General features: G+C 64.2%; 3 protein-coding genes across 4 annotated transcripts; all 3 read left to right on the top strand.

Annotated features, from left to right (window-relative positions):
- The first annotated feature begins 71 nt into the window (after nucleotides 1–71).
- HGS (hepatocyte growth factor-regulated tyrosine kinase substrate) lies at nucleotides 72–9,728 on the top strand. Of its 2 annotated transcripts, none has more exons than XM_086762282.1 (21): nucleotides 72–142; nucleotides 462–546; nucleotides 916–991; nucleotides 1,470–1,562; nucleotides 3,499–3,622; nucleotides 4,603–4,655; nucleotides 5,172–5,240; nucleotides 5,443–5,567; nucleotides 5,806–5,884; nucleotides 5,971–6,069; nucleotides 6,450–6,545; nucleotides 6,911–6,949; nucleotides 7,034–7,177; nucleotides 7,321–7,531; nucleotides 7,719–7,891; nucleotides 8,049–8,189; nucleotides 8,268–8,445; nucleotides 8,525–8,658; nucleotides 8,922–9,038; nucleotides 9,210–9,305; nucleotides 9,381–9,728. In XM_086762282.1, the coding sequence occupies exons 1-21, from the start codon at nucleotides 106–108 to the stop codon at nucleotides 9,486–9,488; spliced, it is 2,277 nt and encodes a 758-aa protein (XP_086618408.1). In that variant the 5' UTR covers nucleotides 72–105; the 3' UTR covers nucleotides 9,489–9,728. The 2 variants fall into 2 exon arrangements, with proteins under 2 accessions (XP_086618408.1, XP_086618406.1); XM_086762280.1 differs by having other exon boundaries at nucleotides 7,318–7,531.
- A 186-nt stretch (nucleotides 9,729–9,914) lies between these two features.
- Nucleotides 9,915–13,765, top strand: MRPL12 (mitochondrial ribosomal protein L12). Its single transcript, XM_086762316.1, has 4 exons — nucleotides 9,915–10,194; nucleotides 10,317–10,397; nucleotides 10,545–10,676; nucleotides 13,405–13,765. The coding sequence occupies exons 1-4, from the start codon at nucleotides 9,934–9,936 to the stop codon at nucleotides 13,519–13,521; spliced, it is 591 nt and encodes a 196-aa protein (XP_086618442.1). The 5' UTR covers nucleotides 9,915–9,933; the 3' UTR covers nucleotides 13,522–13,765.
- Nucleotides 13,766–14,347: 582 nt separating this feature from the next.
- Nucleotides 14,348–20,429, top strand: SLC25A10 (solute carrier family 25 member 10). Its single transcript, XM_086762565.1, has 11 exons — nucleotides 14,348–14,461; nucleotides 17,394–17,513; nucleotides 17,691–17,805; nucleotides 17,877–17,925; nucleotides 18,129–18,170; nucleotides 18,363–18,406; nucleotides 18,854–18,924; nucleotides 19,013–19,105; nucleotides 19,349–19,426; nucleotides 19,525–19,581; nucleotides 20,194–20,429. Exons 1-11 carry the CDS (start codon nucleotides 14,372–14,374, stop codon nucleotides 20,293–20,295), a joined length of 861 nt encoding a protein of 286 aa, XP_086618691.1. The 5' UTR covers nucleotides 14,348–14,371; the 3' UTR covers nucleotides 20,296–20,429.
- The last annotated feature ends 855 nt before the right edge of the window (nucleotides 20,430–21,284 follow it).

The raw sequence follows: 21,284 nt of genomic DNA, 5'->3' as shown, positions 1-21,284 counted from the left end.
CCGCCCCCGCCCCGGAAGCGGCACCGCCCCTGCCGGAAGCCGGAAGCGGAAGCGCCCGCGGAGGGGCGGAGGGGCGGTGGGCAGGCCGGGCCGGCGGCGGACGCGATGGGGCGCGGCGGCGGCACCTTCGAGCGGCTCCTCGGTACCGGTCGCGGGCTCCCCCCGGCGCGGCGGGGCCGGGGAACGCGCCCCCCGCCCCTCGGCTGGGCCGCAGCGCTCGGCCTCGGGGGCCGGGCCCGGGGTGCGGGGGCGCGGGGTGCGGGGGCCGGGCCCGCGGGAGCTGGCGCGGCGGAGCCGAGGTTGCCGAGCGCCCTGGGGGCTCCAGAGGGGAAGAGCTGGCGCGTTCCGGCAGAAATCGGGGTGCTCGTCCGCGGAGCTGTCCCGCAAGCGCACCGGCGGGCGCGGGGCGGGGCGGGACGAGCAGAGCCGCCCAGGCCGCCTGACAGGGTTGTCCCTTGCAGATAAGGCGACGAGCCAGCTTCTGCTGGAGACGGACTGGGAATCCATCCTGCAGATCTGCGACATGATCCGTCAGGGCGATACCCAGTGAGTGCTGTGGCTGCGGGCTGTTCGCGCAGCTCCCCTTGTCTTTGGGGGGGCTGGGTCCCGTCAGCCCGTACGGCGCGCATCGTGTTGTCCCCTTTCGGAAAAGCGCTGGAAGGGCGGCACAGCGTGCCCTGATGTGTTGAGACGCTTCCCTGACCTCAGGAGCTGTGGGTTACCCCAGCCTGAAATCCTTAGGGAACCTCAAGCCTGAGTCTTTATTCCTCCTCTTCCCGGTTTGCCTCGGGGAACCACCGAACCGGGAGCTGGCTGCGCCCCTCTGTTAGAGCGGGGCTCGCGGGGCACCAGCAGGTGGAATCTCCCCTCGGATTCATGATCACCTGAGGTCCTGTGCTCTCTTTCTTTGCCCAGAGCAAAATACGCCGTCAATGCTATCAAGAAGAAGGTCAATGACAAGAATCCCCACGTGGCACTCTACGCGCTGGAGGTAACGTCAGCCCAAACCGCGAGCACTGCCGGGGCCCAGCGCAGGCCAGGGAACTTCCCGTCTTTTATGCGGCTGCCTCCTGGGCTGCGCAGCCTGCACAGCGTTCCCTGCCCTGCCCGGGGAGCGGCGGAGTCGCGGCGTGGAGTTTGCCTCCTCCTGGCTCTCGCACAGGCGTTCCGCAGCTGCTCGGCAGGCCCTGGGTTTTGTTCTTTGGTTCCATCAGAGTTAGAAACAGACAGAAGCTGGGGGTCTGTCTCTACATAGCGGAGGTACAAGGGCCACCACGCAGTTGAGGTGTAGCTTACTCTCCAGTGCGGATTTCTCTGGCTTGACCGATGCTGCCCTAACGCGGCTCATTGCTCAAACAGAGCCCCCGTGGTGGCGCGCTGCTGCAGTGACCTGCAACGAGGGCTGGGCTCGCCGCGGGCCGCAGAGGAAGAGGACAGCGGCGGGCTGATTCTGTCCTGTGCCATTGCAGGTCATGGAGTCAGTGGTTAAAAACTGCGGCCAAACCGTCCATGACGAGGTGGCCAATAAACAGACTATGGAGGAACTGAAGGAAATACTCAAGGTAAGTCGATTTTACTTTACTGTCGGTTTTGAACGAGCTTGTAAGAGAAGCAGCAGAGGGAGAAAATGTGCGTGTCCTCTTTCGTTCCCCTTGTGTAAGGAACAGAAAGGAAACTGCTTGGACATGTGTTTCAGAAAAGCGCAAACTGTGTGGTGTGATGTGAAGGGATGAGTGTGGGGAGCTAAGGAGCGCCTGCTAGGGAGAGAAGATACCGTGCAAGCGCGGGAAATGCTTGGCTGTCCTGTGAGGTGAGGCAGGAACATGCTGTAAAGGCCTGGACCATTTCATGGTAAACACTCCGAGGTGCTACGCTTTACTTGGCTTGGGACAGCAGAGGAAAACGCAGGTGATGGTCTGGCCGTTGCACCGAGGACCTGTGCAGCGGTGAGGTGAGTTCCCTCCCGTAGCGCACCATGAGACGCACAGGAAGGTGGAAAGTGGCGGAAGCTTCCTCGTTGTCGTGGCCCTTCCAGTGGCCTGTGGATTGCTTGAGGAGCTGTGCATGTGTAAACCTGGCTGTTCTCGCTGGCAAGCTGTTGTCACAAGTTACCACTTGCCAGTTTGTTTTAACACGATACTTGCAGGAGCTCCTTGCGTCCTCAGACTGGAGACTTCCACAAGGGAAGTGGAAATGGGAACTTGTGTCTCCAGCTCCCAGCCCCAGAACGGCAAGGCCCAGACAAGAGGTTGTAAGAGCAGCGCCGTTCTTCTTTACAGCTTCCGTCTTCTGCCAGAAGCAGACGAGCGGTGACACAGATATTTGGTGGGTGAGCTGTGCGAGGTGTCTCTCTCCTGCCACCTTCCTGGTGGGGCTGGCTCGGTCTCCAGGCAGGATCTCCTGCTGAGATAGGAACACTGCCGCAGTGTGACGGCCAGGTGTAGCAGCGCAGCCACGCCAAGCGCTGAGGAGACCAGACAAGATCAGATCAAGAGATTCTGTGGTTCTCTCCAGTCCTTGCCTGCCTCAGAAGTTCGTTACTGCTGCAGACCCGTTCCCCTCCTACACTTGCAGCTTTGCTGGCTGAGAATGCCCAGTGCTGGTACAACGGCCTTGGTTCTGGCAAGGTTCAGGGCTGTGACGTTTGTGGAATGCAGAATTTTGCCAAATCTTCTAGAAGTTTGGAGCTCCAGGAACTGTCAGTAAGTCACGCTGTGTGGGCTGAGCTCTCGGCTGAAACAGGAGCTTGACAATGCTCCTCTGCTTCCTGGGGGATTTCTGGAGCAGCCGGTCATGTGAATCCGTGATGACTCGGTCAGCCGATGACAGGGCTGCTCTCGGAGGCTGGCTGGGATCGAACAGGCGTGCCAAGTTTCCTCCAGCTCCTTGAACTGTGATACAACCACCCCTGCCTCCAGTGGGCAGGCGTCCCCGCTGTCCTTACTGCGTCACGTCCTGAGGCAGCTGTGGGTGTTCCTGGGCAGGAGTCTTGGGGCTGGAGGTGCTGACAGCCCGGCGCTGACCCCCTCCAGCTGTGAGCCCGCGCGCTGTCAGCCCCGGGCGAGGCGGGCTGCGGTGTTCTGCCCGGCTGGGTAGCTGTGGGTCTTGCAGTTCTCTGAGTGTGGGACGAGCGACTCTTGTGAGGTGTTGGGCGGGCCGGTGCTCATGCCCGCCCTGAGGAGCAGCTGTGCAAGGCTCTGGGGGAATTTTCTCAAAGCATTGTAACCGCACCGCTTTTCAGGTTGATCCGTACTGCTCTGAACGTCGTTTTCTTGTTCGTGCTGATGGGTGGAAGTGGGGAAGCTGGAGGAGTATGTAGTCCTTGCTGTGAATTGTCCTTGTTTCAGCTTTTTGACAGCTCTTACTTTGCGCAAGTGCTCTAACGTCTCTCTTTCCATGAATGGTACTTCTGGCTTCTCTTCCGGGGGACTCACGCCATCCTTTGGGTTTTGGGGTCTTTTTCTCAGATTTTTTTTTTTCTTGTCCCTTTCTGTGCAGAGGCAAGTGGAGACGAGTGTCCGCAGTAAGATCCTGTACCTTATCCAGGCCTGGGCTCACGCCTTCCGCAATGAGCCCAAGTACAAGGTGGTGCAGGACACCTATCAGATAATGAAGGTTGAAGGTGAGGACTCTGTGGGCAAAGGCGGGTGGACAAGTGGCCGAGCAGCTCTGCTCTGAAGAGCCTTGCAGGAGAAGGAATGGGTGTCAGGCCATGCCTGGTGTTAGCAAAATCTGGACTCGCAATACTGAGCGTTTTCTTGGTGCCCAGTACCCGGTGAACCTCTTGGAGGGGCTGAATCCCGCTGCAGAGAGGACAGCCTGTTGTTCCAGGATCGGGGGATGCCTCGCTCTGGGCCTCCAGCCCAGCGAGCAGCTAAGGGTTGGCAGTGAGACCTGAAAAGCAGGACCTGCGGGTGTTCTTCAGAAAACTGGTAGCAAATCAGCGTGTCCACTGGGAAGGGATTTACAGTGGGGCGGTTCCTTCGTCCCAGGCTTTCCTTGGGACTTCCAGGATGGGTGCAAGCTCTCGCTTTCTGGCAGGGTCAGTACAGCACTTTCTCTCTTGTCCCGGGAATGGCAGCGTTCCCTGCGAGGGAAGGGGCATGCTGTTGTCTCTGCATCTCTCTGTGCACCAGAACCTCCACGGGAATGGCAAAGCTTGGCGGTCCCGATCCCCTGCCGAGCCAGTGTTGCCGCGCACTTGCCGTTCAAGGGGTGAGGCTCAAAGCCCTGTCTGCCCACGCAGTGAGCTTTTTCTTTCCCTCCATGCTGAGTTCGAGGTCTTGAGAAACAAGCCTTATCCAAAGGGCCCTGGTCCCCTGCAGGTGTAGAAGGGGAACCAGTAGCGGGTTTTCCCGTGCGCTCAGGAGCGTGGCTGGGAGCCCAGTACTTCGCAGGTGGCACAGGTGCTGTGCGTGCATTGCCCTCTGGCCACCTGTGGGAGGAAGATTGCTCTTAGTTGTGTCAGTAAGATGATGGTCAGGGCGGGAACGCTGAGTTGGATCTCATGTGGCTGGGACCTACGGCACGAGGCCATAGGCACCCCGGCCTCCTTGTGTGGAGAACCCCTTTCACCACTGGACTCTGTCACTTCTCCCATAGGTCACGTGTTCCCAGAGTTCAAAGAGAGCGATGCCATGTTCGCTGCAGAAAGGGTGAGCTCTGCTGGTGGGGAGGGAGTTGGCACTGCAGGACAGACCTGGCCTCTTCCTTGCTTTCTTCCATTTCACCCAGAGCAGAGACCCGGCTGGGTGCATACTGCTCAGGGCTGTCGCGGGACCGTTCCGGGGTGGTGTACAGCAGTTTAGCCTGAAACTTCCAGAGGGAGGGCAACCTTGACCAGGTCGGGGAGTTCGTCTCGTCTTACCCCACTCAGTGGCTGTCCAGCAGCATGGCAGTGTGAACGTGGCAGCAGAGCACTGCTGAAGTGATTGCTGTGCAGATGCGTTCCTGGAAAATCTCCTGCTGACTGGGAAAGCGTCACGGTCTCTAGTAACAGGAGAGGAGATAAGCTGTGGGGATTAATAGTTCCTGTTGAGCTGCAAATGCTTCCAGTCTCCCCCGTTCAGGAGAGTGCCTTGGTTAGCCGTGGGAGCTCCTGAAAGGCTCTGTGGTGATGCGCTCCTCGAGGCTCTCCCCCCTCCTTATGCAGGTTTCCTTGACTCTGACAGGCTCCAGACTGGGTGGATGCTGAGGAGTGTCACAGGTGTCGAGTGCAGTTTGGCGTTGTGACACGGAAGGTGGGTGCCACTCCTGCCCCTCTGGGTTCCCTGGTCCTGCACAGCCCCCGAGGACTTGCAGGAGTGCCTGAGCCTGCGTGGAGGTGTGTTGGGGCTGGGCCGCGTTCCCTGGGCGTGGCAGGGAAGTGCCAGGAGTGTCTGAGTGGTGTCTGATGGTGAACGAGTGTCTTGCTACTGCACTGAAGTCTCCCATCCTTTGCAGCATCATTGCAGGGCCTGCGGGCAGATCTTCTGTGGCAAGTGCTCCTCCAAGTATTCCACCATCCCCAAGTTCGGGATTGAGAAGGAAGTGAGAGTCTGCGAGCCCTGTTACGAGCATCTCAACAAGTCAGTACCCTTTGTTGTGTGTTTCTTTGCCTGCGACAGCTGGGACAGCGAGGGGAGAAGGCTGGTGTGGAGCCGTCTTTCCGCAGGCCAGCGCGAGGGTTTCCCAAGCTGTGCAGGCTGGGCTGGGTTCCCTTCCTGCCTGGGAACGGGGTTTACAGCTGTCGTGTTGTGCGGAGCTGGGGCTCCAGTGTGGAGGAAGGAGCATTCAGTCTGCACTGTCGCCTCTTTCTGACTACAGGAAAGCTGAGGGTAAGGCTGCTGCCACCTCCGAGCTGCCCCCCGAGTACCTGACCAGCCCCCTCTCTCAGCAGTCCCAGGTGAGTGGCTGCCCTGTAGGCGATCTGGTGATCCTGACCTGCTTGTTGATCCTTCACTGACCACTGCCTCGTCTTTCCGCTTGCAGCTGCCTCCGAAGCGTGACGAGACGGCTCTGCAAGAAGAGGAGGAGCTGCAACTAGCTATTGCCTTGTCTCAGTCAGAGGCCGAGGAGAAGGAGAGAATGGTTTGTGCCCCGCTTGGCGCCTGGGAGGGGTTGTTGCCTTTCAGCCCAGATGTGCTGGGCATCTCCTAGCTGTGCGGTGGCAGATCTCTAGCCGTGTCCTGGCGTGAGTGGGTCGCAGGGCCCGTGGGATGAGAGGGCGGAAGCGGAGCCAGGCACGTGCCGTGTTTAGTCCTGAGTGCTGGACGCAGGCTGTGCCCAGGTTGCGAGCCCTGGGGCACGCTGGCCTGTGGGAGCTGTACAAAGCGTGAGGCTGGGTCTGTCAGCTGTGCCTGGCCATCGCTAGGATCCTCGCCCACCCAGCGTGCCCAGCCTGTTGCTGACTGGGGTGGTTTGGAGGAGTCTGGACAGTCCCTGAGTTGACTGTTTTTTCTCTTTTACAGAGGCAGAAAACAACCTACGCCATGTACCCAAAGGCTGAGCCCACCCCTGTCACCTCATCAGCGCCCCCGGTCAGCACGCTCTATTCCCCACCTGTGGTACGTTCGTGGGCGCCCTTGAGTGTGAAGTGGCTGACACAGCCCAAGCTTGCCCTGCTTGGGTCAGATTTAATCCCTGTTCTGAGAGAAAAGATCTGCCCCGTTCAGCCCCTTGCTCTTTCACAGCACTGCTGTGTCTTCAGCAAGGTCTGTGCTCAGCCGGCAGTTGGGTGCCTCCGCTGCTTCCCGTAGCCGCAGCATGCGTCTGGCTGAAGGACGGCTGTGCCCTTTCAGTCTCTCGCTGGTGCTCAGCGCTGGTGCTCAGCACTGGTGGTCGGGCATGGCCAGGCCCCAGCAGGACATCTGTGCGGAAGCTGCCGGTCTCTGTTTTCTCTGAACTGGATTTCCCTGTTGTCTCTTTCCAGAATTCCTCTGCTCCCTTGGCTGAGGACATTGACCCGGAGGTAAGGAGCCAGGACTTATTAGTCCATGGTACAGGCTCTCGCTCAGCGGGGCTGCAGCGCTCATCTTCCTTCTCTTTCTGGCAGCTGGCTCGGTACCTGAACCGCAACTACTGGGAGAAGAAACAGGAGGAAGTTCGCAAGAGCCCCACCCCGTCAGCACCTCTGTCCCTCACGGAGCCAGCTGCTCAGCCTGGGGAAGCCCACCCTGCCCCGCTTGGTGTCGTTGAGGTAAGAGGGGGCCTGGAGCTGTGTCTGAGGGGTGAGGAGTGCCCCACTCCTTCGTTCAGCCCAGTCACGCAGCTCTGCAGGCTCGCTGCTGGCTTTTGGCACGGGAGGGTTGAGACTGACCGGCGGCCCTGTCCTTCCAGCAGCAGTACCAGAACGGCGAGTCTGAGGAGAACCACGAGCAGTTCCTGAAGGCGCTGCAGAATGCGGTCACCACATTTGTCAACCGCATGAAGAGCAACCACATGCGGGGCCGCAGCATCACCAATGACTCTGCCGTGTTGTCGCTCTTCCAGTCCATCAACAACATGCACCCCCAGCTGCTGGAGCTGCTCAACCAGCTGGACGAGCGCAGGTGTACGTGGGGCCGGGAGCGTGGGAGGGCGTCCTGGGCGGAGTGGGGGCTGCCAGGGCTTCCCCCAGCGCCGGGGCGGTTTGGCATTCCTGTGACACAGCCGCTCTGGAGAGAAGCCAGTGGGGTGTGCAGGGTTGGTCCCAGTGCTTTGTCCCGAGAGGGTCCTGAGGCTGTCTCTTCCCTCCCCAGTGTACTACGAAGGCCTGCAGGACAAACTGGCCCAGATCCGGGATGCGCGCGGGGCTCTGAACGCGCTGCGGGAGGAGCATCGGGAGAAGCTGCGCCGTGCGGCGGAGGAGGCAGAGCGCCAGCGCCAGATCCAGCTGGCCCAGAAGCTGGAGATCATGAGGCAGAAGAAGCAGGTGAGGCAGGGAAGCGTTTCCAGGGTACCGGGGGCCGTGTCAGCCCGCAGGCCTGCCTGCACCTTGGGCCAGCCCGGGGCGCGCAGGGACAGCTGCCCTGGCAGGAGGGGGTGCGGCGGTGTCCTGGCTGCTGGCCGTCATGGTCCTGTTCCCACAGGAGTACCTGGAGATGCAGCGTCAGCTGGCCATCCAGCGACTGCAGGAGCAGGAGAAGGAGAGGCAGATGCGCCTGGAACAGCAGAAGCAGACCATCCAGATGAGAGCCCAGATGCCAGCCTTCTCGCTGCCTTACGCCCAAGTACGGCTGCTGGGCCACAGACGCTGCTGCCCGCTCCCAGGGGACGCGGCCTAAAGCTTGCTTTTCTTCCCTCACCAGCTCCAGGCCATGCCCGCGGCCGGCGGGGTGATCTACCAGCCCTCCGGGCCCACCAGCTTCCCTGGCACCTTCAGCCCGGCTGGCTCCGTGGAGGGCTCTCCCATGCACGGCGTGTACATGAACCAGGCCGCGCAAGGGGGCACGGGGCCGTACACCGCAATGCCCGTCGCAGGGACAGGTACGTCAGTGAGCTGATCCCACGTGGGCGGAGGCCGAGCACAAGGTGGTTGCTTCAGTCTCTGCCCTCTTTGCCCCAGATCCCAGCATGGTGAATGCCTACATGTACCAGGCCGGGGCAGGCGGCGGGCAGGCGGCTCAGCAGGGGCAGGCGGTGCCCACCACCACCCCTGCGTACTCGTCCTACCAGCCAACTCCCACGCAGGGCTACCAGGCAAGTGAGGACAGAGCAGCTCGCAGCCGGCTGGGGCGTTCTGCAGTGCTGGTGCAACTCGCCCCCTCTCAGCGACAGGACCTCCGAGCGGGCGGGAGAAAGGGCTGGTTGGGGCCGGATCTGCTGCTGCTTTCGCTGTGGGAGGGGGTTGGGGTCAGAGCCAGTTCTGGGCTCCCCGCGGCATAGAGGGAAGCAGATCTCGGGGCGTCGGTTTGGGATGAGCTGTGGCTGCCTGCGCCCTCTCACCAGCCTCTCCTCCCCAGAGCGCGGCCTCGCAGTCGCAGAGCATCCCGGCCATCTCACAGGCCCCCCAGTCGGGCGCCATGGGCTACATGGGCAGCCAGTCGGTCTCCATGGGCTACCAGCCCTACGGCATGCAGGTGAGCGCGCCCCGCTGCACTGGGGGCTCTCCATCCTGTGGAGCCTTCCTGGGCCTGCGCTGCGGGCGCAGGGAAAGGGGAGGCCCGGTGGAGGCTGTGGGCCTTCACCTGCGCCCTGGGGGTACCGCGTGTCCCCCAGCCCCTCTGAGAGCCGTCCCCTCGCTCCTGCAGGGCCTCATGTCCGCCCTGCCGGGCCAGGAAGCCGCGCTGAGCAGCCTGCCAGCCCCGCAGTCCTACCTGCCCGGGCAGCAGCCCCTCTACCAGCAGGTGAGTGCCGCCGGCCCCGGGGCGTTGGGGCCCGGAGCGCTGCGTTTGCTAACGGGGCCGCCTCGTCTGTTCCAGGTGGCACCTGCCGGCGGGGCCCCCCAGCAGCAGCAGCCCCAGCCCGCGCCCGCCCCCGCGCAGCAGCCCCAGGGCAGCGGAGAGGCCCAGCTCATCTCCTTCGACTGATCTCGGCCACGGGAGCCGGGGTCCCCCCCGAACACTACTCTTCATCCGGAGTCAATTCTGTACTGCACCTCCTCTGCCCCCAGCCCCCCGCCCCTGTCCCCGGCCCGGGGGCCGCGGGGTCCCGCTGGCTCCGGGTGCCCGGCATCCGCAGAGCCGCCCCTCTCCCCTCCGGGCCGGGCCTGTCCCCGTCCCCGCGGGGCAGACCGAGCGCGAACGGTGACAATAAAGCGTTGGGAACGACCCGCGGCCTGGTGTCCTGGGGGCGCGGGGCCGGGACCGGGGCCGAGGAGGGGACAGCGAGCCGGGCGGGCAGGGCACCGCCGCCTCCTCCGCCCCGCCCCGCCATCGAGGCGCGGCGCCGAGGCCTAGAGCGGCCGGCGCGGCGCGGGGGCTGCCGGGACCATCGAGCGCGGGGCAGAGCGCCGCCGTGTCCTCTGCGGCCGCCATGCTGCCCGCCGCCCGCGCGCTGCCGCCGCGCCTGCCGCGCCGCCCGCCGCCCGCCTGGCGCTGGGGCCGGGGCCCGGCCGGGCCGGCCGCCGCCGGGCTGCGGGCGCTGGGCACGGGCCGCGCGCGGCGCTCGGAGGCGCTGGCCGGGGCGCCGCTGGACACGGCCGCCAAGGAGTACTCGCCCAAGGTGCGGCAGCTGGTGCGGGACATCGCGGGGCTGACGCTGCTGGAGGTGGCCGACCTCAACGCGCTCCTCAAGGTGGGTGGCCTGGCTCGGCTTATCCCGGCCCGGCCCGGCCCGGCCCATCGCGGCCCGGCTTAGCTGGGCCCGGCCCGCGTGCGCCGCCTCACCGGCCGCCGGTGCCGCTGCTCTTCCCGCAGGAGACGCTGAAGATCCCGGACGTGGGCGTGATGCCGGCGGCGGCGGCTGCCTCCCTCCTGCCCTCCCAGGCCGCTCCGCAGGTACCGGGCTCTCGGGGCGGGGCTGGTTCGGCGGTTGGGCCCCGGGGGGCTCCGTGTTGGCCTCGCGGGGCCCCACGCGTGGTGGTGGGAGGGCGGAGGGCCGTTGGGCCGGGCCAGGTGTCTTCACCGAGCCCTGGCTGCTTCCAGGAGGAGGAGGAGGTACCGCTGAAGAAAGAGAAAACACATTTCACCGTCCGGCTGACGGAGCTGAAGCCTGCTGACAAGGTGAAGCTGATCAAGGAGGTGAAGAACTTCGTGCCGGGAGTGAACCTCGTGCAGGTGAGGAGGGGGCTGCCCAAGGTGCCCGCTGCGTCGCCTTCGAGCCTGGGCGGGTTCTGAAGCATGTTGCCAGCAGCGGCCTCAGTTCTCTGTTCAAAAGGGAACCGGGATTTCTGTGTTTAGGAGAAATCTCTGTGTTCTCTGCCTGTGTGCACACCTCAGTGCAAAGATGTGGACGAGGCATAGAGCAGGAGCTGGTTGCGTCTGTCTGGTGGTTTTTGGAAAAGGCTTTTCCCTCCCAGCTCTGCTGTGTGGCCAGCAACTGAGCCCCTAGCAGAAGCTGTGAGATGAAGAAGGAGGCTCAGAGTAAAGACCCCAGAGTCTTCCGTGCCAGCCTCACCTTCTCCGCATGCGAAAGCTGCTGTGAGCTTTCCTGCAGAACTCGGCAGCAGCCAGGATTCCTCTTTACAGCTGTGTTTGGCTTCCTTTCCTCTGAAGTGTTTTTCTTTTTCAAAGCCAGTATGTTTCTGAACTTAGAAGAGATTCTCTAGTTCGCAAGTCTTGCAATCCATGCTTCCAGTGCTTCTCGGAGCTCTTTTTGTAGGCGATGCCGGGACAGGCCTTTCGCAGTGCCGGGCAGCGCCTGCGCCGTGGTGCAGGCTCGGAACAGAGAATGGGTGATGCAGCGGCTGCTGCCGGAGCACTTAGCGTGCTTGAGTTCTCCGCTGGGCGGTGCTTTCATATCTTGGGGACAATAATAACACTTTCTGTTTATTCAGTTGTGAGGAAGAAATGTTGAGCTTTGTAAAATCTGCTCTTGTTTGTAGCCCGGGATATTGGAAGGGTTTGCAGAAATCCTCTGACCCGTTCATATTGGTACGTTGCAAAGCAAACTATTCGATAACGGAGAAACTGCAGTGGCAGAGACGCGAGTTCCGTTGGCCCGCTGGGATCGTTAACTGACTGCCAGCTTGGTTAGTCTGGCAGTTTTTATCCATTATCAGTCCCAAGCAAACATTAAAACACCAGAGCTCCGTAACAGGTACGATCAGTGGGTAGTTAAAAGCTGCCGGGAGAACTAACGCTAAATCAGCTGGGTTTAGCACGTGGAACCTGTCAAACACGCTGGTTGCAGTTACCGGGTTGGTAGATGGCGGTTATTGTGGGTGAACTGTGTCAAGTGTGACTTAACTGATGTGTTTTGGTTAAAACACACACACACAACGAACTGCTGCTGCCGGCTGGTTCTGCCTGTGGAGGCTGTATTCAAAGTGCAGCTGATGGGTTTTTATGGTACGTTTTACTGCCATCGGTTGAGGTGTTACAAATGAGACTTGCAGGGGATTGTTCTTGGCCTGTAAGGCTGTCCGTGGTTTGGAAGAAAGCACTGCTGGTACAATATCTGGAGTGCTGATGCGACTGGAACAGGACAGCCCGACAGGAACAACTGCTTGCTGAGACAGGCACGTCGTCAGCGCAGGCCGGGCTCGAGACTGTCTGCACCTCTGAAAGCGTGTTCAGAGCCAACCCAACAGACACTTACCTCATGTCTTCACCCGTCCTGCGCTGGCGTTCTCGTGTGCTCTGGCTGGGATTGGAAGCGCCTTGCCTCTGCCCCGCGGCTGTTACTGTGCAGGTCCAGTTTTGCTTGGGCTCTGCTCTTCCTCCTGCTGGGAGCTCTGAACAGCTGCTTCCTTTGAGCGAGGCTGTTTTAGAACGGACGTTAGGCATTAGTGAGCAAAGATGTTAAATGAATGACCGCGATTGTGTTGCCTGTCCTCGTAACAGCAGGCCAGAACAGGCTCCTTTCCGGACGCTGGGCTCTGGTGGGTGAAGGGGTGCCTGCCCTGCTGAGCGTTGCCTGCGCAGCTACGCCTTCTCATCCCTTGCAAAAAAAAACATTTTCTGCCGCCACGGACAGATCGTCACTGCGCCCAGTGTGAATTACAACAACAAAACCTTCTTTCTGTCAGCAGTGGCCAGTCTGTTGGATGCTGAGTGTCTGCAGAGACACATGGCAGGGAGCTGGCAGCGGCCCTTCGCCGCAGGAACCTCCCCAGGCTTTGTTTTTAAAAAGCCGTCTAGCTTTGTTGCTGCTGCTTGGTGCAAGAGCATCTGCCTGCAGCCGGGGCCTGTCCTCCCGGGCTCCCTTCCCCTTCTGTACGGCAGTACTGCAGGAGGTCCCCTTAAATCAGCTCGGCAGCTTTTCAGCGTGCCTTAAATACCGCGGTACTGCGTGGTACCGGTAGTTTTGTGTACAAAGTCCTGAAAATAACAAGATTGTGTTGTCAAGCATAGTCTGTCCTGGAACTCTTTTTTTACCTGGTGCAGTGGATTCCTGCACAGCCACGTACAAACCCTGCGACAGCCTCTCCGCTGCGCTGGCAGCAATGCGTGAACCAAACCATCTGCACTGAAAAAACTCGACCCAACGCAGGCCGTCAGCTGCCGCGGCAGGTTGCTGCGCGGTGGCTCTGCGTGCGTCCCAGGCACCTTCTCAGACCGGGGCCGCACATCTGGGAGCACCGTGCGCGTGGTGGGAGGCGTTTACAGGCAGTCACTCGCTGAAGAAGCTCTCCCAGGGCTGCAGTGGCCGGGCCGTCGCTTGCAGTCAGGCTCGGATGGCTCCTGGCAGGATGTGCTGTAGTTCAAGTGAAAGTCCTGGGGTTTAGTCCAGTCGGCGAGTTTCCCTGCTCCGCTCAGGCAGAGGTCAGGCTCATGGCTCTCAATCTGTTAATCCGGTTAGTGAAAGCCAGTTTACGAGTTTCGTACTTTGTCCCCCCCACAGGCAAAGAAGCTGGTGGAGTCCCTTCCGCAGGAGATCAAGGCTAACGCCTCCAAGGAGGAAGCAGAGAAGATCAAAGCGGCACTGGAGGCAGCAGGAGGGACTGTGGTTCTGGAGTAGGCGTCCCCGTCTTGCCGCGGAGGGACTGGTGTGGCCGCTGCCTTCCCCGCTGCCACCTGCCTGGGCGCCAGCTGCTGACCGAGCTGGGGTCCGGACGTTTCCGAGTGTGAGACGTCCCCCAGTCGTGGGGTGGGAATGCTCTCTCAAAGCGATCTGGTGCGAGAATGCTGTTCGGTTTGGCGGGGCTTCTGTCTGGTTCCAGCACTGCAATGAACTCTACCTTCATAAACATCAAAGAACCCCCTGTGAAACGGCTGATATCTCAAAAAATCGTAGAACGGTTTGGGTGGGAAGGGGTCATTAAAGCCCATCCGGTCCAAACCCCTGCCAGGAGCAGGGCCATCTCCAACCACATCAGGTTGCTTACAGCCCCGGCCAACCTGGGATGTTTCCAGGGCTGGGGCATCACCACCGCTCTGGGCAGCCTGGGCCAGTGCTCCACCACCCTGAGCGTAAAAAAGTTTTTATTTAAATCGTCCGTGTGTGATCGCCCTGTGCGTACTCCAGTACTGGTGCTGCACCATGCCATCACCCCCTCCTCGTGCTACTTTTCGGTGCCGCCGCAGCCATGCGCACGGGATGGTTTGACCTCCCTGTTAATTAGTCACCATTAATAATTAACAGGGGAGAGGTTGCTTCGTCGCTCTTGTGGAGTCGGGGGGGGGTGTGGAACGGGTGGGAACTGCACTCCGGAGCCCGGGGCCCTCACGGGAGCGGCGCGGGGGAGCTGTCGCGGCGGCCCCGGTCCCGCCGTCACCCTCCCGGTACCGGAGGGGGCGTGGCTCGCTGCGAGGGGGCGTGGCGTTGACCCCCGGTGTGGGGGGGCGTGGTTTCGCGCAGAGCAGCGCCGATGGCGGAGCGGCGCGTGTCGCGCTGGTACTTCGGCGGCCTCGCCTCGTGCGGCGCCGCCTGCTGCACCCACCCGCTGGACCTGCTGAAGGTGCCGGGGGCGGGAAGCGAGGGGCGGGAAACGGCGGCGGGGGGGGGAGGCTCTGGGGGACCGGGGAACCGTCTTTGAAGGGCCGGGGGCTGCTGAGGGGCCGGGGAACGGCGGGGGGAAGCGACAACCGGCTCTGAGGGGGTGGGGAACGGCTGTGGGGCGGGGGAGCGGCGGTGAGAGGGCAGCGGGAACCGGCTCTGAGGGGCCGGGGAGCAGCTGCTGAAGTGGGGGGGGCGGCTGTGGGAGACCGAGGAACCGGCTTGAAGGGCCGGGAGCGGCTGCTGAGGGGCCGGGGAGCGGAGGGGGGAAGCCACAACCGGCTCTGAGGGGCCGGGGAACGGCGGTGAGGGGGGAGCGGGAACCGGCTCTGGGGGGGTGGGAGGGCAGCTCTGGGGGACGGGGGAACCGGATTGAAGGGCCGGGGAACGGCTCTGAGGGGTTGGGGAGCAGCTGCTGAAGGGGGGGGGGGCTCTGAGAGACCGGGGAACCGGTTTGAAGGGCCAGGAGCGGCTGGGGAGCGAGAACCGGCTCTGAGGGGCTGGGGAGCGGCTGTGGGGCAGGGGAACGGCGGTGAGAGGACGTGAAGCAGCTGCGGGAGGTCCGGCTGCGAGGGGTCGGTTCTGAAAAGCCGTCTCTGGGAGACCGGGGAACTGAAGTGCCGGGAGCGGCCGTGGGGCCGGTTCTGAGGGGCCGGGAGCGGCTGTGAGGGGACCGAGCGCACGGGGACCGGCCCTGGGTTCGGGGAGAAGGGGCCCGGGGGCACGGCGGTGAGCGGACAGGGGCGGGGACAGCGCTGAGGGGACGCGGGGCCGGCACCGGGACAGGTGCAGGCGTGTGAGGGGACACGGCCCGGGGCTGAGGGCTCTGGGTGCCAGCCTTGGGGGCTGCGAGGTGTAGGGGCCGTGGAGGACGCCCCGGCCAGCCCTGCCCAGGCGCCTGGGTGAGGCACGGCGGCGGCTCCAGGGCCGCGGCGCTGGACACGGGCCCACTGGGCTCCTCGTCCTCAGGCCAAGGTGTCACCTAGGCACCGCGGTCGGCCTGGCATCCCCGCTGCCGCACAAAGAGCGCCGCGCGCAGCCCTGTGCTGCCAGCACCCACGGACGGGGCGAATGCCAGCGCTGCCCGGAGCCTTGTGTGCCGGCCAAGCAGTGACGAGCCTGGCAGCCGGGCGGGCCGCGGAGGGGGAGCGGCAGAGCAAGGCCAGGGCCGGCTGTGCCCACGGGTGAGGCTCAGGACAGGCAGCCCCTTGCCACCTGGAGAGAGGGGAAGATGCGCCGGGCGCAGGGCCAGGAGAGGAGCCGGCGCTCGCAGGGGGATGCCACTTTCCTGGTGCTCGGCCCTGTTGCCGTGCCCAGCTGGCCCCGTCTGCCCAGTGGAGGTGGCTGGCAGCCCGTGGGAGCTCGTGTGGGATGCCCTGGCAAGGCGCTAAGACGGGGAATTAGTCTGGCGCATGCCTCTAGGTCTGCCTCTGTCTCGGGGCCAGCCTGACGGGTGTGACTTTTGGGCTGTGTCTCCACACGCTGTCCCCTGCGGATGCTCAGCCCGTGCGTGCCCCGCGGCTGCGAGCAGCCCAGGCCAGCTGGCTGTTTTTGCCAGAGAGTTCACACCCGAATATTGAACGCAGACCTGCCTTTAGCCCAGTGCTCCCTCGCTGCCAGGAAGCACGAAGGGCCTCAGGGTCTGGCGGGGCAGGGGCCAAGGGCGTTTTGCTGCACCGCTGGACCTTGGCCCCGGGAGGCCCCAGCCAGCCCGGCCGGAAGGTGCTCGTGCCCCTGCCAGCACCCCTGAGCCGGCGCTCGCAGCCACCGGCCGCCCACGGGCCTGCCTGTCCCGGGACAGTGCCCTCAGTTGGCCAGCTCCTCCCCTGCCCGCCTGTGGCCCTGGCACCGGCAGGCAGCGGAGCGCTTCCAGGTGTGGCCCTGCCCCGCTCGCCCGGTCGCTCTGCCCTGGGCTGCTGTGCCGCCGCTCGCCCAGCTCCGCAGCGCACCACGAGCTCTGGTCTCTGACGTCTGAAATCTGCCCGCCAGGGTCGAAGGCAGGCCCCTTCCCTGCACCCCCGCTGCTGCCCCAGACGGGAAACAGCGACTGTTCCCAGCGTCACGCTGCGCGTCCCATGCCCTGGCCGTGCCGGGGCTCCTGCGACGGAAGCCAGGCCTGTTCCTTCGCAGCGGCCCTTTGCTCTCTTCAGTTTTATCTCCTGGGGCCTTTGACCTACACGTGATCTTCTCAGCATGGGGCCGCGCGGGTGTGCTCAGAACGTGCTCCAGCGCTGGACAACACAGCTCCTCCGTCCCGGCCGGCCCTCGCGGTCCCCCTGCCACTTCCGCCAGTGATGGTGGGAGGTGTGGGGCTGCTGCCGGCGGGGAGCGGAGCGCCCAGACGCCTGGGCTGTGCCCGGCTGTGGCAGGGAGTGATACGGGGCTGGAGAGCAGGGCTGTCTTCCTGCTCTGCGATTGCTGCGGCTGGGGAGGAGGGGAATTCCTGCGCGCGGCGAGGGTGTAGGGCAGCAGGAGGCCAGCAATTCACCAGCCGTGTCCTGGTCCCTCCAAGCAAACCCACGCTGGTTGCTTGATCGCTCGCTCACGCGCTTCTGGATCCTCCCGGCCCCAGCGTGGCCCAGGGCCTTTCTTGGAGGAGCAGAAGTTGCCACTCCATTTTGGGGTGTGCTGCTGAGGCCACCGAGCTGGGCAGGCGCCTGGGAGGGACTGTGGGCAGGTGCCTCGGCAGTCCCCCTTCTGCCAGCCTCCACCGCTCTGATGCTGGGCTGAGGTGTGGGCAGCCTGGTCTGTGTGGAAGCTCCTGCGCAAGGGCTAACGAGTTACCCGGACAAGCCCTGGGAGCGGCCATCCCTGCTCCGCTGCCCTGCACTCTCCCATTTCTGCCCAGCCCCAGCGCTGGGCTGGTGCGCTGATGCCGCCGGACTCTGCCCCAGGTTCACCTGCAGACGCAGCAGGAGGTGAAGATGCGGATGATGGGGATGGCGATGCGTGTGATCCGCACCGATGGCTTCCTGGCTCTCTACAACGGGCTCAGCGCCTCGCTGTGCCGGCAGGTGAGCGCCGCCGTGCCCTGATGGCCTCCGGGCCCCTGAGGCCGGCACGCAGCTCCTGCTGCGCGGCGCTGCCCTCCCTGTCTGCAGCTGGGCTGGAGCTGACAGGCCGCCCTGGGCTGCGGGGCGAGGAGGCAGGCGCCCAGCGGGGCACAGTGGCTCGTTCTCCCTCTCCTCCAGATGACGTATTCCTTGACTCGCTTTGCCATCTACGAGACCGCGAGGGACCGCTTGGGCCAGGGCAGCCAGGGGCCTCCCCCCTTCTACCAGAAAGTGCTGCTGGGAGCAGTGGGAGGTGAGCAAGGGAGAGGGTCCCTCACCCCGGGCTGGAGGAGCCCCCTGACCCCAGCTCTTCTTTGGCCGCAGGTTTCACCGGCGGGTTCGTGGGGACCCCGGCAGACATGGTGAACGTCAGGTCAGTTCTGCCCGCGTCCCGGGGCCGCTGGTGCGGGAGGCTTGCGGCTGGTGCGCGGCAGCGGTTGCGATGGTGGGGCGCTCCCCGCGTTCCTCGCTCCTCTCCTGACCAAGCTGCCTGTGGGCAGGCTCCCCCGGGTCCCGGCGCTGGGGAGGGACAGCGGGGCACGGCCCCCCCTCACCCCGCGGTGCTCTGCCTTGCAGGATGCAGAACGACATGAAGCAGCCGCCCGCGCTGCGGCGCAAGTGAGTGGGGGTCGGGGGGCCGGGAGGGGCCGGGGCTCCGGCGTCCGGGGGTCCGTGTGGCCGCGGGGGGGCAGCACCGCACCGGCGGCGGGGCCGGGTGCCCGGCAGCGGCGGAGACCCGCTCGGGCGGCGGTGCTGGCGGGGTGCGGGAGAGCATCACGCCCTGACGCCTTCCCCTCTCGCTCCTTGCAGCTATTCCCATGCGCTGGACGGCATGTACCGCGTCCTGCGGGAAGGTGAGGCCGTGCCAGCCGGGGTAGCGTGAGCCCGCCCGGGGCGCCCTCCCCGGCACCGGGAAACCGCGGCAGGAGCGACCCCGGGAGCCCCGCTGGGACCCACCGCGGTGCTCGCTCGGCCGGGGCAGGGAGAGGGGACGGAGGGTGGCCGTGGGGCCAGGGGAGCCGAGGGTCGGGCAGGGCCAGGCCGGGGCTGGCAGCCTGTCCAGCGGCCGGGAGCCGCTGTGGAGAGCGCGAGAGGCTGGAGCCGGGGAGTGAACGGCGGCAGGGCGGCCGTGGGGCTGTTCTGCAGGGTTCTCCTCTCCTGCAGCGTATTTCTTTTGTGTGCTTTAGGCACTGCTGGATGAGGAGTCTGGGACACAGACTGGGCAGGGAAGGAGGCTCCCAGGGGGAAGGGGGAGTGGATAATGTCTGAGACTGTGCTGATCCCAGTCTGTCTGTCCACAGAGGGCTTGAAGAAACTCTTTTCCGGAGCTACAATGGCATCCAGCCGAGGCGCCTTAGTCACCGTTGGGCAGGTAGGACAGCTCTGCTGGGCAGCAGATGCCCAGGGTGGGGACAGGTGTAGTCCCTAGCGTGCCAGCAACTAATACACCATCTCCACAGCTCTCCTGTTATGACCAGGCCAAGCAGCTGGTTCTCACGACTGGGTTGCTGTCAGACAACATCTTCACTCACTTCCTGGCCAGCTTCATCGCTGTGAGCAGGGCTGGCTGCGGGGAGGCAGGACTGGGACTGGGTTTGCCTGCAGCTGGGCTCGGGACCCCAGGCTGGGGCTGCCTCTCAGGGCTCTGGAGGGGCCGGGCCGGGCACAGAGGCTCCTGCGGGGCTCCCGGCACAGGGTCAGGTGTGGGCAGGGCTCCGGGTCTCTCCAGTGACCACGACGGTCGCTGGCACCTGGGTGTCTGCCTTCGGCCGCTGACCCCCGCTGACTGTCCCCAGGGCGGATGCGCCACATTCCTGTGCCAGCCCCTGGACGTGCTCAAGACCCGCCTCATGAACTCCCAGGGCGAGTACCGGGTGAGTAGCCCACCCACCTCACTGCTGCCCGTCCTGTCTGCTTTGCGCACTGGCCTCTGCCTCCTGGCACCTGCTCATCTCCCCCTGTCTCGCTCCAGGGAGTTACCCACTGTGCCATGGAAACCGCCAAGCTCGGCCCCCTCGCCTTCTACAAGGTACCTGGGCTGCTAGGGTGGGCATGGGGAGGCTGGGCCGGGCTGCGAGCAGCAGTGGAGGTCCAGAACAGGTCTGAGGTGGAGCCTTCCAGGCTGTGCTGCCGGCAGCCAGCCTGTGTCCCGAGTCAGGCCTCCTTGGGCCAGTCCCCGGCTCGGCCCCAGCAGCCTTGGCCTCTCCTGGGTTTCAGCCTGGGGCCAGGCACTTTCTTCCAGATGCTCCCAGTCCGGCATTTTCCCTGTTACAGCCTGGCTGCTCCTCTTCCCCAGCCAGTGTTTAGCCCCCTCTCACTGGGGGCTGTGGGGTCTGACCCGGGCTCCTCCTGAGGTGGTGACGCCAGCACCCGTGTGTCTGGGGCAGAGGGGCTGATGCGTGATGCTGAGGTGTGTGCACAGTGATGGCTGCGGTGCCCCCCTCACTGCTGTGGCGGTCTGTGCCTGCCACCAAGGCCCCAGCTCCTCGCAGCTCGTGCTGCGTGCCCAGCCCAGCGCTCCCCGTGCTTGCACGCTCGTGCTGCTCACCGTGGGTCGGGCTGCTGGGCACCCTTGGCCCGGACGGGGAAGCCCAGGGCCAGGCCCTCACTGACTGTCCCCGTTCTCACTGTCCCCTTCCAGGGCTTTGTTCCTGCTGCCATCCGGCTTGTTCCTCATACTGTCCTCACCTTTGTCTTCCTGGAACAGCTGCGCAAATATTTTGGGATCAAAGTGATCACCTGAGTAGGAGGGACAGGACCCTGCCTCGCCCTAGGGGGGTGAGCGTGCAGGTTGCCGCTGGGATCCCAGAGCCCCTCTCTGCTGTCTGGGGCCAGCGCCGCTCCCCCTACCCCTCGTCCCCGCTCCCGTGCCTTGCCATGCCCAGGCTCCCCTTTCCTCTCTCACCCCCATTCTCAGCACCTCCGTTACCTCTGGGATAGTCTTGGGCCTCTTGTCTCCTCTGCGCTCTTGGTTTCGGGTTTTTTCTCTTGCTGTCTCCCCACTGCCTTACTGCCCACGCGTTCTGTCCTTACCCCCCAGCCCTGTCCCTCTCGTGCCCCTGGGAGCGGGACTGCCCTGCCGGGGGAGGAGGGGGCATCCGGCCTTCTGGCTCCGTACCTGTCACAGAGCCTTTGGGGCTGGTGGGGCCAGTGACCTCGCTGCCGCAGGGCCTGTGCTGGGGACAGCGGGGCGCGGGGCTGCCTCGCTCCCGGCTGCTTCTGCAAGCAGCAAGGGGAGACGCAGGTTTGGCGCAGTGAGGCCCTGTCCTCCCTTCGTGCCTCTGGCCCCACGTGCTCCTCCGCTGACCCCAGGGCAGCCTGGCACCCCCACTCTGCTTCCCGGCCTCCCCACGCACCCCCTGCTTCTGCTTGGCCAAAATTCACCAGTGCCCGATGGCTGCTGGGCTCTTCAGGGATCGTGCCTCATACCAATGATGACAGAGAAGGGACCCCGTGGGCGAAGGGCTCGGCTGGCCGGGCGCGGGCTGGAGCCCTTCTCGCCTGCCCCTGTCCGCTGCCTCGGGTGGGGGTGTCCATCCAGCACCGCTCTGCGGCCTCGCCCAAACCCCTGCCCCTCGCACTGAGTGCACCAAGGCTGCCTCACAGCCCCCCTCGCCCTGCTCTGCCCTGTGCCCGGGGGCTGCGGGCACCAGCCCCCGAGCACCCCTGTGCGTGGTGGCCCCGAGGGATCAAAGAACTGGAATATCTGTGACCTTGATGTGTAATAAACAG

This window comes from Chlamydotis macqueenii, chromosome 18 (genome assembly GCF_036417535.1).
Source record: "Chlamydotis macqueenii isolate bChlMac1 chromosome 18, bChlMac1.mat, whole genome shotgun sequence".
Taxonomy (NCBI): domain Eukaryota; kingdom Metazoa; phylum Chordata; class Aves; order Otidiformes; family Otididae; genus Chlamydotis; species Chlamydotis macqueenii.
Note: the sequence above shows the minus strand (reverse complement) of the source record. Positions and strands in the feature narration are given on the sequence as shown.

What these genes read in the sequence shown, in the direction of transcription:
- MRPL12 (XM_086762316.1), top strand. Translation starts at nt 9,934, where the DNA reads ATGCTGCCCGCCGCCCGCGCGCTGCCGCCGCGCCTGCCGCGCCGCCCG. An exon ending in ACCTCAACGCGCTCCTCAAG is followed by an intron (nt 10,195 to 10,316) that starts GTGGGTGGCCTG and finishes CTCTTCCCGCAG; the next exon opens with GAGACGCTGAAGATCCCGGA. An exon ending in CGGGAGTGAACCTCGTGCAG is followed by an intron (nt 10,677 to 13,404) that starts GTGAGGAGGGGG and finishes TCCCCCCCACAG; the next exon opens with GCAAAGAAGCTGGTGGAGTC.
- SLC25A10 (XM_086762565.1), top strand. Translation starts at nt 14,372, where the DNA reads ATGGCGGAGCGGCGCGTGTCGCGCTGGTACTTCGGCGGCCTCGCCTCG. An exon ending in ACCCGCTGGACCTGCTGAAG is followed by an intron (nt 14,462 to 17,393) that starts GTGCCGGGGGCG and finishes ACTCTGCCCCAG; the next exon opens with GTTCACCTGCAGACGCAGCA. An exon ending in GCCCCCTCGCCTTCTACAAG is followed by an intron (nt 19,582 to 20,193) that starts GTACCTGGGCTG and finishes GTCCCCTTCCAG; the next exon opens with GGCTTTGTTCCTGCTGCCAT.
- HGS (XM_086762280.1), top strand. Translation starts at nt 106, where the DNA reads ATGGGGCGCGGCGGCGGCACCTTCGAGCGGCTCCTCG. An exon ending in AACTGAAGGAAATACTCAAG is followed by an intron (nt 1,563 to 3,498) that starts GTAAGTCGATTT and finishes CTTTCTGTGCAG; the next exon opens with AGGCAAGTGGAGACGAGTGT. An exon ending in CTCCCACGCAGGGCTACCAG is followed by an intron (nt 8,659 to 8,921) that starts GCAAGTGAGGAC and finishes TCTCCTCCCCAG; the next exon opens with AGCGCGGCCTCGCAGTCGCA.